Here is an 11,706-nt window from a genome sequence, read left to right on the forward strand (position 1 = left end):
TTATTGTCATTTTTACTGTATGTTTTAATATCCGTAGGTCCCAACTCTCTCTTATTCACTCAAATCTTTTTTCTTGTACTTTCAAAGGAACTTTAGTCATTTGGTATTTTTATCGGGCTGGCATAAAGCATATGAGGAAAATGAAAATTTCAAGTTTCCAATCCAGGAACAGGGTATGACTTGCCAGGTGAGCCCTTTCCTAGCCATTTTACATTGATTGCTGTCATGTGTCAGATCTTCAATCTAATTGTGCGTTCTATGTCATTTTTACTGGTGTTTAAGAAAGTGCTTACACTCTTATCATTTCCAGTATTGGTTTTACATATTTCTTTTTAAATCCCATTTTATTATCGGAAACATCTAGCGCCATGTTCAATGGTGCAATACATAACTGAAAAGAGGCCTTGATTTTTCACATCTGAACTAAGTGCGAGGTTAATGAGTTAGTATTTCATTCCCATTTTGCAGATAGAGAAACTGGGGCACACAGTGGCTCAGTAACTTGCCTCAATCCGAGTTCAGGCTCGAGCCCAAGTACTCTGTCGCCGCTGGGCGGAAAGTCCCATCTGAGACTAGAGCAAACGCGAAGCAGGGACGCCCGACGTCGCCACGATGGGAGAGACGACTCTCTGGGCTCCCGCACCGGGGCGCTGTTGGCACGCGGTGCGGGGTTCGGGTCGCGAGCCCGGGAGTCCAAGTTGCCTCGCGGCGGACACCAGGTGTCACCTGGCCGTGGCTGCCCAGCGCGGAGAGGGCGTCGGGCCGCGGGGAGGTGGCGGAGTGGGCGGGACGGCTGCGACGGGGCGCGCGGGATGGGAGGAAGGCGCGGGGCGCCCCGCGGGGAGCCCTAAACAGCAGGGCGGTGGGCTGCGCTGTGCGTGGGCGAAGGGGACGCGGAGGGCGCACGGCCCGGGCCGCGCCACCATGAAGGGCAACGGCAGCAGCGCGCTGCTCAACGCCTCCCAGCAGGCGGCCGGCGGCGGGGACGGGGCGCGGCCGCGCCCCTCTTGGCTGGCCTCCGCGCTCGCCTTCATCCTCATCTTCACCATCGTGGTGGACATCCTGGGCAACCTCCTGGTCATCCTGTCCGTGTACCGGAACAAGAAGCTCAGGAACGCAGGTAGGAGATCTGGGCCATCTGTCCCCTTTTCCCGGCATCTTTCGGGACCCGCGCCCTCCGTTCTCAAGGGCCTTCGCTGAACAAAGTTTCCTTCTTTTTCTTAAAAACTGGGGACTCGGGAATCATTTTCCCTGTTAGTACTTTTCCTTTAGGCTGCCCATCGTATAATGCCTTTCATAGGACAATGAGTCTCGGTCCCCAAGAGTTGGAGACTTTGCCGGAGTTCTCTCCGCTGTCGGGGAGCGCCCGCTGTCTGGTGTTGCCTGTCTGCGGGTTGTAGATTGAGGGGCACAGGTTGCAGAAAGTTCCTCAAGGATCCCTTTCAAATCAGACCAACGAATCTACCAATTGCTTGGCTTTATGAGTGATTTCGTTTTCCCAGCTTTATTAAAATAGGAGAAAGCATAAGTGGGCAAAATAATAGAGCATCTGTTTTAGTTTTGTTTGGAGTTGCTTTCATACGATTGAAGAACTAGAGGCTCCTAAACGTGCTTTGGAAAGCCAATGGTGCTCCTCCTAGTGAACAGGTTTACGTTTTAAAAACAGAAGTTGTTGTAATAAAGAGTGCACTGACACATCATGTACAACTAAAGATAATTTTGTGCCTGAGTTAAAACTTGCTCTTTCCTCTGAGCAGTGAATTATTGAAGCTGGTTTGTCCACAGGACACTGGATGTTCCGGCCTCTAAATGATGATTAGATCGTTGGTTCTGTGAATATTCTATTTTTTTATTTAGAGGCAAACTTTTGGGAGAAGGGGTGGGGAAGGAACCATGCGCTTAAATATTTGCCCAAATAAATGTTTTTGTTCTAACCAGCTGACTGATAAAAGCTCTAATTTTATTTAGCTCCTTTTGGGGAGAGTCCTCCCTTTTTTTTTTCTGTTGCTTTCTATGATGCTTGCACAGTGCATAGTTTAAGAATTAGTTAATAAGCACTTGATGATATGAATTGAATTTCAGTTAGTAAGTTGAATAAGCTCGCTTCATAGGTGATTGACTTAAACTAGAGCAATTCTGCCTTCAGGAAGAGGCTCATTCCCTCCTAGCTATAAAAGCAGCTTTCTGTGGACCAAACACTGTTCTGAGCATTGGGTTAACTGACAGTGCCTGGGTCAGCCCTGTAGCGAGGTACCATTGTTACCCACTTCACACAGGAGGAACTGATGAGGGTTGGTCCCAAGGCTATAAGTGTGAGCAGGTTTCACCCACAGAACTTCTTTCTGGAGCTCCACCTGCTTCCTTGCCATCAACTGCAGCACTTGGGAAGTTTGTATCCTGCAGAACCTTTCATTTAAAAAGTGTTTCTGTGCCTGGACAATTCTGCTGCTTCTGTTGCATGAAAAGGAGCTCATGAAAAGCGCTCCTCACATTTTACTTTGTATTTTGTTTATTTTCTAAAGCAACTTTTTAAGAGGATAATCTATAAAATACTACATTCCTGTCGCCAACTTGGAGACCCTTAGCTTTAATCTGTGAAGCTTTTGAACTTTCATATTTTTATAATTGAGACTTTATATTCAGAGGTGCTGCTGTTGCAATTCAGACCATCTGAGGCTTTCTAGAATGGATGGTAATTTGAAACAGTGATAGTAATAGCCGATTGAAATCCTAGTTTGGGGATGCTTCTTACAAGTTTTGCAAGTTTTGATGAGTGTTCAGTCCTTCCATTTCAGTTAAATTAATGTTGTTAGCTTTAAGGATGAAAAGGAATAAAAGAGAGTGGAAGAAATAAGAACGCTACTGCATCTAAGCTTTGAGCTAGTATTTTCTTTTGGAAATTTGTTGTAATAGCAGTTATTTGTCCTCCCCTTCTCACCCTCAATGGCATATGTTGCATTTGATACCCAGGGAAGAAATTAAAACTGTTTAACAACCTGCATGGCAGGAACACTGGCCAATCTGAGCAGACACAGACTCCAGACAGCCAGTGGAACTTAGGTGCCTGAAGAATGTTTGCTCCACTCCTGTCTAAAATTTGATGCTTCCATATTATTTCTTCTGAGTAAATATCATAGCATAATGGGATGATTCCTGCAGTGGAGCACTAGGGTTATATCCTTGCTATCCACCTTCTGATTTGAGAAATCAATTAAGTTACCAAACCTCATTTTCCACATTTGTCAAATACAGATAATATCTAACCTTTTAGCCTCACATGATTGTTGCAATTACCTATCAAAATGATGCATATGAAAATACTTTGAAAAGGATAAAGCAAGTAATGTTATGTCTTTGGTTTTTTCTGGGTACACCTAACAAGGGTGTGTTCAGTGTGTTAAAAATCACTGGGCTGTAGACTTAGGATTCATGCACTTTTCCATATGTACATTTTACTTAAATAAAACTTACCAAAAAGAAGTATAAAGCAATAATACAATAATATTTTGCCTATTCAAAATTCAAGTATCTGGCAATCTAACCTAGGTAGAATATAGCCAATAAATGGAAATTAGCAAAAATGACAAGCTGTCACCACAAATTTGTTCTATCTTAAGAGTTCCACAAAACTGTGATGCTAGTGTCTAGATACCTGCAGATTATAAGCAGGGAATGAGGAAAAAGATCGACACATTTAAAGAAATAGCACATAATAGCAAGCAGCATGGGTTGAAATAGACTCATTAAGAGCAGGTCTGAAAAACTGAACAAGCACAACCTTTTGTGGGCACATTGTGAAGAAACAAATGACCCTGCTGCCATTAACTGCTCCTGAAAGCAGCACAGTACAATAATGTGCTTATTAATTAGGCCTTGCTCCATCAGGGAAAGGTCCAATCATGGACAGTGTCGTGGGTACCCTAGGCTCACCAGCTGGTGCTGAAACGGAACCTCCAAAAGCTATTCCCCCAATCTGCCAGGCCAGCTGTTTTAAGATGAGAAACATGGTAAGTCCAGTGAATTCCAAGAACATGACCCCGTGGTTATACTTCATTGGCTGGGAGGTGAATTCCCCAGGCAGAGGCAGTGCCATGAGGAGTACCGTGGTGTTGGACAAGGTGTCCTGTAGGTCCACAGATGTTAGGTTGGTGGAAGAATTAAGGGTCTTTAAAGGTAGGAAGGACACCACCGTATCCAGAGTGTGCTTCTATTCCAGTCAGAATGAAGTCCTGCCCCTTTCAGTGGTGGAAGTGGTTCTATTAATATGTAACCCGTCTCCCTCCAGCGTCTGGCTGATTTTCCTGGGGAACTGTGCCATGTCGGTGTTGATCTCTAATCTTGGCAGCTGTGCATGCAGCAGTGTAGTGGTGGCTGGAGCCACATCAGTATTCATGAGTAGTAATCCACGTTGCTGAGCCCTCAAATAACTTCCATCATTGCTGCCGTGACAACGTTGTGAGCCGATTGGTCAAGGACAGTGGTGGCTGAGGACAGATGAACTGATGTCCACAGGTCATATCAGGATACAAATATCTTCACACCCAGTGCCCACTCTGAGAGGCCTGTGTGCCTGCTTCTTCTCTAGAGCCCCGTGTCACCAGTTTTCTGACTGTGTTTCTTCCAAGTCTTTGGCTGTACCACTAGCCACTGCTATGGGTGAGTGCAGAGCTGCACCTGTGGCCACCTCTCCCTCCAGGGAAAATGAGCGACCATTTGGAAGTTCCGCTGGAAGCCCTGCTCAAAGTTCTGTTCACTGGGACAGAACTTTGTCCCTCAGGGTCACTCTGGGGTGGGTCTGTCATGCCATAGCTCTCCAATTTCAGGTAGTGTTGGTAGTTCATGAAGAGCCTTCTGTAAGCCAGGCAGGAAATTGTTTCTTCCTCTTTCAGCTGGTCAAAGGGAACTTGCCACGAGGCCATAGGAGTGAGCTGAGAAAATGCTGGCAATGTGGCAGCAATGTGGCCACGGGCCTCTGTGCTACCTGCTCACGCATCCTTCTTGTGCCTTCAGGCCTGCTTCAGCCAGGTCTTATATCCATCACTTCTGTTTGAGGCCCTGCACGCCCAACTTTAGGACTGGGTGGGTCAGACAACACCAAGTCCAGGAAGGAGCTTTCAGATCACATGGTCACTTGGTGCACAATGGTCAAGCATTCAGACGCTACTAAAGCTGAGTAGCAAGTCCAAAACTGTTTCTTAGGAAGAGCATATTTAGTGCAAAGGATGGTACGGGTTTACTGCAAAATCCCAAGGTCCTGTGTTACGAGTCACCTGTGTGTGCTTGCTAACACTGCCTCACAGCCTCCCGATCTGCCACAGCCTTCTGTGTCCACGGGTGCCACATCCATGGATTCAACCAACCATGGATGGAAGCTGTGATATTCGAGGGACACGGAACCTGCAGACACAGAGGGCCGACTTTTAATATCCACGGGTTCTGCAGCCCACTGTGGGACTCGAGCATCTGTGGATTGTGGCATCCACAGGGCTCCTGGAACCAACCCCTGCCAGTACCCAGGGACAACTATACAAACAGTTCAAGCACCACTGGTGTCTTAGTCAATTCCTGCTACTACAACAAAATACCTTAGACTGGTATTTTGAATTATAAATAATAGAAATTTATTTCTCATAGTTCTGGAGGCTGGGAAGCCCGAGATTGAGGCACTGGAAGATTTGGTGTCTGGTGAGGGCTGCTCTCTGCTTCCAGGATGGTGCCTTCCTGCTGTGTCCTCCAGAGGAGACGATTGCCGTGTCCTCCTGTGCTGTAAGGGACAGACAGGGTGAAGGGATGGACAGCTCACTTTCATCTCTTTTATAAGGTCACTAATCCTATCCATGAGGGTCCTGCCTTCAAGACTTAATTACTTCCTAAAGGCCCTACCTCACATTGGTGATTCAGTGTCAACAAATGAATTTCGGGGGGACACATTTAGACCATAGCCATTGGATCAGACGGATCGAGGGGCTCAGCAGCCTTCAGGGCCTTTACTTGTTCTGGGCACCACTCAACACAGACAGCTTTCGGTTTACTCAGTAATAGCTTGGTGTAGCATGTCAAAATGAGGTGTATTTTGGTTTTTTTCTTAGTGGTAGGAGAGAGGATGCAGCAAGTTGTCTTCACCTTGGAAGGTGGGTACAGGTGATCGTTTAAGTAACTCTTTTGCCACTATGTGCCATGAACTACCAGTCCCCTTTGCTACTGGAAATAGGGTTTTAATGCATTAAATCTAGTCCTAGGACAGAATCAATTGCAGGTAACCAAGAACCAATGCAGAGAAACCATCATCCTAACGGTTCTTCTTGGTCCACTTCCAGTACCAAGCTCTGCGTCAGTCAGGGTTCAATCAACCCAAGAGGCACAATCGCTAGAGTCATTGTGGGAGCTGATGAAATAGTGTATTTGAGGCTGTTGCTTCTGTGCCTGATGCTGGAGCCTGAAGTCCACGGAGAAGGCAGTTGAGAAGGAAAGATGCATGTCAGGAGGGGACGCAGGGGAAGCTAGAATTTGGGAGAAGGGACTGGAGCCCGGGGGATGATCCAGACTCACCTCAGTGAGTCGCCTCTCACTTCCTCCCAGCCAGGGGGAGTTCAGCAGGAGCTGGAGAGGCTGTGGGCACCCTGCCCGCCACCACTGCACACCAGCAGATGAGACCCAACTCGCCCAAAGTTGCAGGGGTGCCTGGCGCTTGACACAGACCTGTGCACAGAGAGGACACGGCTGCTGCTGCACTGCCGTCTCTGAAGTTTCACGCTGGTTGTCTCTTGTGGGGACCCTAACCTGGAGCTCTGAAAGGAAATGTCTTTTCAGCTTAACGAAGTTGACACAGTATAAATCCACCGTATGTTTATTAATTCTCTGCCAGATGCTGATCAAGATGGGGGTGGGGTGGGGTAGGGAGGAGATATGTAAGACAGGCACTGCCCTCGCCGAGTTACTGGCTTGGGCTGTGCAAGGTGGTTAGAAGTAGAGAAATAACTGCGCCAAACAGAAAAGTGGTGTCGCCTTGCTGTGGCCCTTCCCAGGTGGAGATCGCAGGACTACTTCTGAGGGAGGCACTTTAGACAAGCCAACTTTTTAGTTGTCTCTTAACTTACTTTATTCATATCTATGCCACATTTCACTTCCAATTTAAAGTTTTATTCACAGGAACAAATATTTACTCTGCATCTTTTAGTTGGTGTCTTCAATAGCTGTGAGCTATTAGCTGTTTCTTCTTATTCTGTTTATTGCAATTATGTCTCTACTTCCTACCACCTTGCACAGCCCAAGCCAGTAACTCGGTGAGGACAGCGCCTGTCTTAGACATCTTCCCCCTACCCCACGCCACCACCGTCTTGCTAGTAGAGTGGCCTCTGAGTGTTCTCCTTCCTCCCATCTACACTTTATAATTTCCTCGTTCTAATACGCTTTGTAGAATTATGCCTGAGAAGGCGCTAAGCCAGAGGGCCCAATTTCTGATCTTCCTATCTGTGTAGGAGCACATGACCTTTCTTAGGAAAGTAACACTGAGCTAAACTAACCAATCAGCGGCATTGCTACAGTCTTGATTCTTTCACTAACCAGTTTTATTACTTCATCCAAATCCACATTTCTGTTTTCCTCATCTTTAAAAAGTGGGAATTATCCAGGGGAATCACTAACATACTTCTCAGTCTTCATGTTGTGTGACTCTGGGATTCCTCCACAGTAAAGACTGGAACCAAAGCCACCAGAGAAGAAATCGTTAGCCCGTAGCAGACATTATTTTAAACTTCCAAATGCATTATCATACTGGTTGCATAGAGTCTTGGATGTCTGTGAAAATGGATACATTGTTAATCTGGAGTTGCACAGAGCTGAGAATGGAATAGATGACCTTGTAATGTGTATAATTATGATTAAGTTATTTAATTACTCCTATCAGGTGAAGTTCATAAAAGAAATTCCTTTCCCCTCCTGCTCCCCACAGCACACACGTTCCACACACACGAGCACATGGGATGTAGCTCCCGGCTGCCTGACAGCCATGTCTACACAGTCTGGGGCTTAATGTTTTTTCCTTCAAACGATTGTAAAACACAGGATTAATTCAAAGCAAATTAAACCTATGATTCAATTAATGTAATTACTTGGACAGTAATGAAACATAATTACTACAAAATAAATGAAGCAGAGGATTAAAGCCATGAAAGCAATTTATGACATCATTTGTGATTTTATTTTTTAGCTCTCCAGAAAATAAATCTACATTAGGACAGTTTGTCGTCATGACAGTCTCAGTAAAAATGTACTGTTACAATGACAATTTAACTGGTAACTGAATTTAATATGCTATAGATGTTTTTAAAGCATTAAACATTTTGAGTTAAAATTTTATTAAAATATGCCCACTTCGGAATTTAAGCGTCTCATTGGTAATTGAAAGTGATCTGTGGGGAAAAATCAATTTGCGTTATAACTTTAATTGGAACTAATAGAACCAATTTTTAAAGAATTTGCTTTTATGAAAATTTATCGGAAATTCCTACCTAAATGGCACAAACATTTACCTTTATTTCTTCACAACTGCTATTTTAATTTTTTTTTTTTTGTAATAATTTTCTTGGGGGAAGTTCCAGTAGGAACTTCAGGGACATAGGTTATTTTATTTCAAATGTTGGGAGGTGACAATTAATTCATCAAGCATATAAGCAAAAGTCCCTGACCTGGGAGCTCTTCAGGATACAGAGATGAGGACAACACACAGGGGGCCATAGTCTGGAAATACAGGAAAACCAAGTTTACAGATGACAGAGCAGAAGGTGAAACCTCCCATCCCTCCACCTGGACCCTCCTCCCTCCCTGCCTAGCCTGCTTCTTCCACATTTCTGCTTCTGTCCATACTCTTCTGCTTCTTACTCTATAGTAATTTTGTTTGTTTTCTGGTTTTTCCTGTCCGTTAATTCCTATTTCCTCAGCACCTAATATATGTATTTAATAAGTTTTTGTTGAATGGCATTTATTATAATTTAATCTAAATTAAAGGTGGTGCAAGTAAAGTGGTTTGGGAGCCTTTGAAGGAGGAAGCGCTTACATCTGGTTGGGCAAATAAGCAAAAGCTCTGGGCTTTTCTGTTGGAGATGGACTTGGGAAAATGGGTACCATTTGAAGAGTTGAAGTGAGGAAGCTTTGGAGGCTGAAGGAATAGCAAGACACAAAGGCAGAAGAGTTCAAAAGAGTGTATTCGCAGAACATCTCATAAAATCTGACTAGGGTTTTTTTTCCTATACTTTAAAAATATGTTGAGTTATTTTATTAATTAATTTTATTTCATTTTATTTTTTATTACCTTTTTTTTTTTTTTTAACAGAGACAGGGTCTCACTCTGTTGCCCTGGCTTGAGTGCAGTGGCACTATCACAGCTATACTGTAGGCTCGAACTCCTGGGCTCAAGCAATCCTCCTGCCTTAGCCTCCTGAGTACCTGAGACTACAGGCACATGCTACCATACCTGGCTAATTTTTCTTATTTTTTGTAGAGATGGGATCTTTCTTTGTTGCCCAGGCTGGTCTTGAACTCCTGGCCTCAAGCAGTCCTCCTGTCTCAGCCTCTCAAAGTGCTGGGATTACAAGTGTGAGCCACCACACCCAGTCTATATTAATTTACAAAATCATCATGTACTCGGAATATTTCAAGTTTAATTTTTGTACCTTACGTTCTTCCTAAAATCTAAGAGAATTTCTGCCTTTTCCTTTGGTTTGAGGTGAAGGAGTCACAGAACATGAACATTTATACAGCATCAGACACCGTGCACAGTACTTGACATAGAATGCCTCATTTAATGGTCACCACAACCCTACATGGAAGATTATCCCATCTTACAGGAGAGGAAACCGAAGCTTGGCAAGGTGCAGTAACTTGCCCCAGTTAGCCAGCGAGTAAGGGGTGAAAGCCAGTGTTCTCATCCACACAGCTGATGGCATAGCCCTTTTCTTCTTAACTCCTATGCTATGGACAAGGATCCACTGCTCTCCAAGAACAGAAGCCAGAGGCTTCTTTGAGAACTGTTGAAGAACTGGAGAGATGTAGGGGACCTGGAACTTAAGGAAGGTTTGGCTGGCCTGAGAAATAATGTGACATGAGGTTCCTCAGGTACTGTAGAAGGTTCCAGAACAAAAGACATAATACAAATATTCTGAACTCAGGATTTTTTTCAAAGAAGAAATCAAATGGTTTGAAAGACAACAGTTTTGAACTTGGAATATGCCCTGTTCTGGGGATGCAGAAATCTGTGAACAATGCACTGCCTTTGCTGAGGGCAACAGTGGGCTTCCTTGCTGGTGAAAACGGCCTCCACTTCATTTATAACGTGGTGGTGGGTGTGATGCCAGGTCGTCGGAGCTGTGGAAACAGCTCTTTCTTTAATAACTGTGACAGAAAACCAGTACAATCCATGCAGAACTGGCATTCACCCGTGCTTTATACACCTTTCTCTTTCAGGAAACATCTTTGTGGTGAGCCTAGCGGTGGCAGACCTCGTGGTGGCCGTGTATCCGTACCCGCTGGTGCTGACGTCGATATTTAACAATGGGTGGAAGCTGGGATATCTGCACTGCCAAATTAGCGCTTTTCTGATGGGCTTGAGTGTCGTCGGCTCCATCTTCAACATCACTGGGATCGCCATTAACCGCTACTGCTACATCTGCCACAGTCTCAAGTACGACAGGCTGTACAGCAACAAGAACTCCGTCTGCTACGTGTTCCTCATCTGGGTGTTGACCTTCGTGGCCATTGTGCCCAACCTGCGCACCGGGACGCTCCAGTATGACCCGCGGATCTATTCCTGCACGTTCACACAGTCCGTCAGCTCCGCGTACACCATAGCTGTGGTGGTTTTCCACTTCATCATTCCTATGGTCATAGTCATCTTCTGTTACCTGAGAATATGGATCCTGGTTCTTCAGGTCAGACGGAGGGTGAAACCTGACAACAAACCCAAACTGAAACCACAGGACTTCAGGAACTTTGTCACCATGTTTGTGGTTTTCGTCCTTTTTGCCATTTGCTGGGCTCCTCTGAACTTCATTGGTCTGGCTGTGGCCTCGGACCCAGCCAGCATGGTACCCAGGATCCCAGAGTGGCTGTTTGTGGCCAGTTACTACATGGCGTATTTCAACAGCTGCCTGAACGCGATTATATATGGACTACTGAACCAAAATTTCAGAAAGGAGTACAGGAGAATTATAGTCTCGCTGTGCACAGCCAGGATGTTCTTTGTGGATAGTTCTAATGATGTAGCAGATAGAATTAAATGCAAACCGTCTCCATTAATGACCAACAATAATCTAATAAAGGTGGACTCTGTTTAAAAAAGCAAAGCATGCCTGGCAAGATACATTCACTGCTCAAGCTCTCACTCCTTTTCACGTTTGCCTTCCTGTTGATGGACGTCTAGGGAAACAGAGTGGTTGAAGAAACATCAAGCTCTTAAGTGGTTGCTTCTGCAGCATCTGAGCTTATGTGCTATCACCTTTGTGACAGGTCTCTAATTCTACCTAAGAGAAATACAGAATGGATATAGTTATATGTTCATTGAAGAACTGTTCAGGGACAGGGGGAGAAAGTAAAATGCTGAGTGCATTCAAGGGAAGACAGGGTTCACAAACATTTCTTTTACTGTGAGTGCCACGAAAGGGGTAATTGCTTCCCCCCACCCCCTCACCAACTTCTTGAAGATTTCTAGTA

The 11,706-nt window shown here is 44.9% G+C and overlaps 1 protein-coding gene across 1 annotated transcript; it reads left to right on the top strand.

Annotated features, from left to right (window-relative positions):
• The first annotated feature begins 921 nt into the window (after window positions 1-921).
• On the top strand, window positions 922-11,337 carry MTNR1A (melatonin receptor 1A). Its single transcript, XM_045550699.1, has 2 exons — window positions 922-1,120; window positions 10,462-11,337. Exons 1-2 carry the CDS (start codon window positions 925-927, stop codon window positions 11,328-11,330), a joined length of 1,065 nt encoding a protein of 354 aa, XP_045406655.1. The 5' UTR covers window positions 922-924; the 3' UTR covers window positions 11,331-11,337.
• Window positions 11,338-11,706: the final 369 nt, after the last annotated feature.

Source organism: Lemur catta, chromosome 5 (genome assembly GCF_020740605.2).
Source record: "Lemur catta isolate mLemCat1 chromosome 5, mLemCat1.pri, whole genome shotgun sequence".
Lineage (NCBI taxonomy): Eukaryota > Metazoa > Chordata > Mammalia > Primates > Lemuridae > Lemur > Lemur catta.

Bases quoted from the DNA above. Each gene is read 5' to 3' on its own strand.
- MTNR1A (XM_045550699.1), top strand. From the start codon at position 925: ATGAAGGGCAACGGCAGCAGCGCGCTGCTCAACGCCTCCCAGCAGGCG. The intron at 1,121-10,461 runs GTAGGAGATCTG...TTTCTCTTTCAG, and splicing joins CAAGAAGCTCAGGAACGCAG to GAAACATCTTTGTGGTGAGC.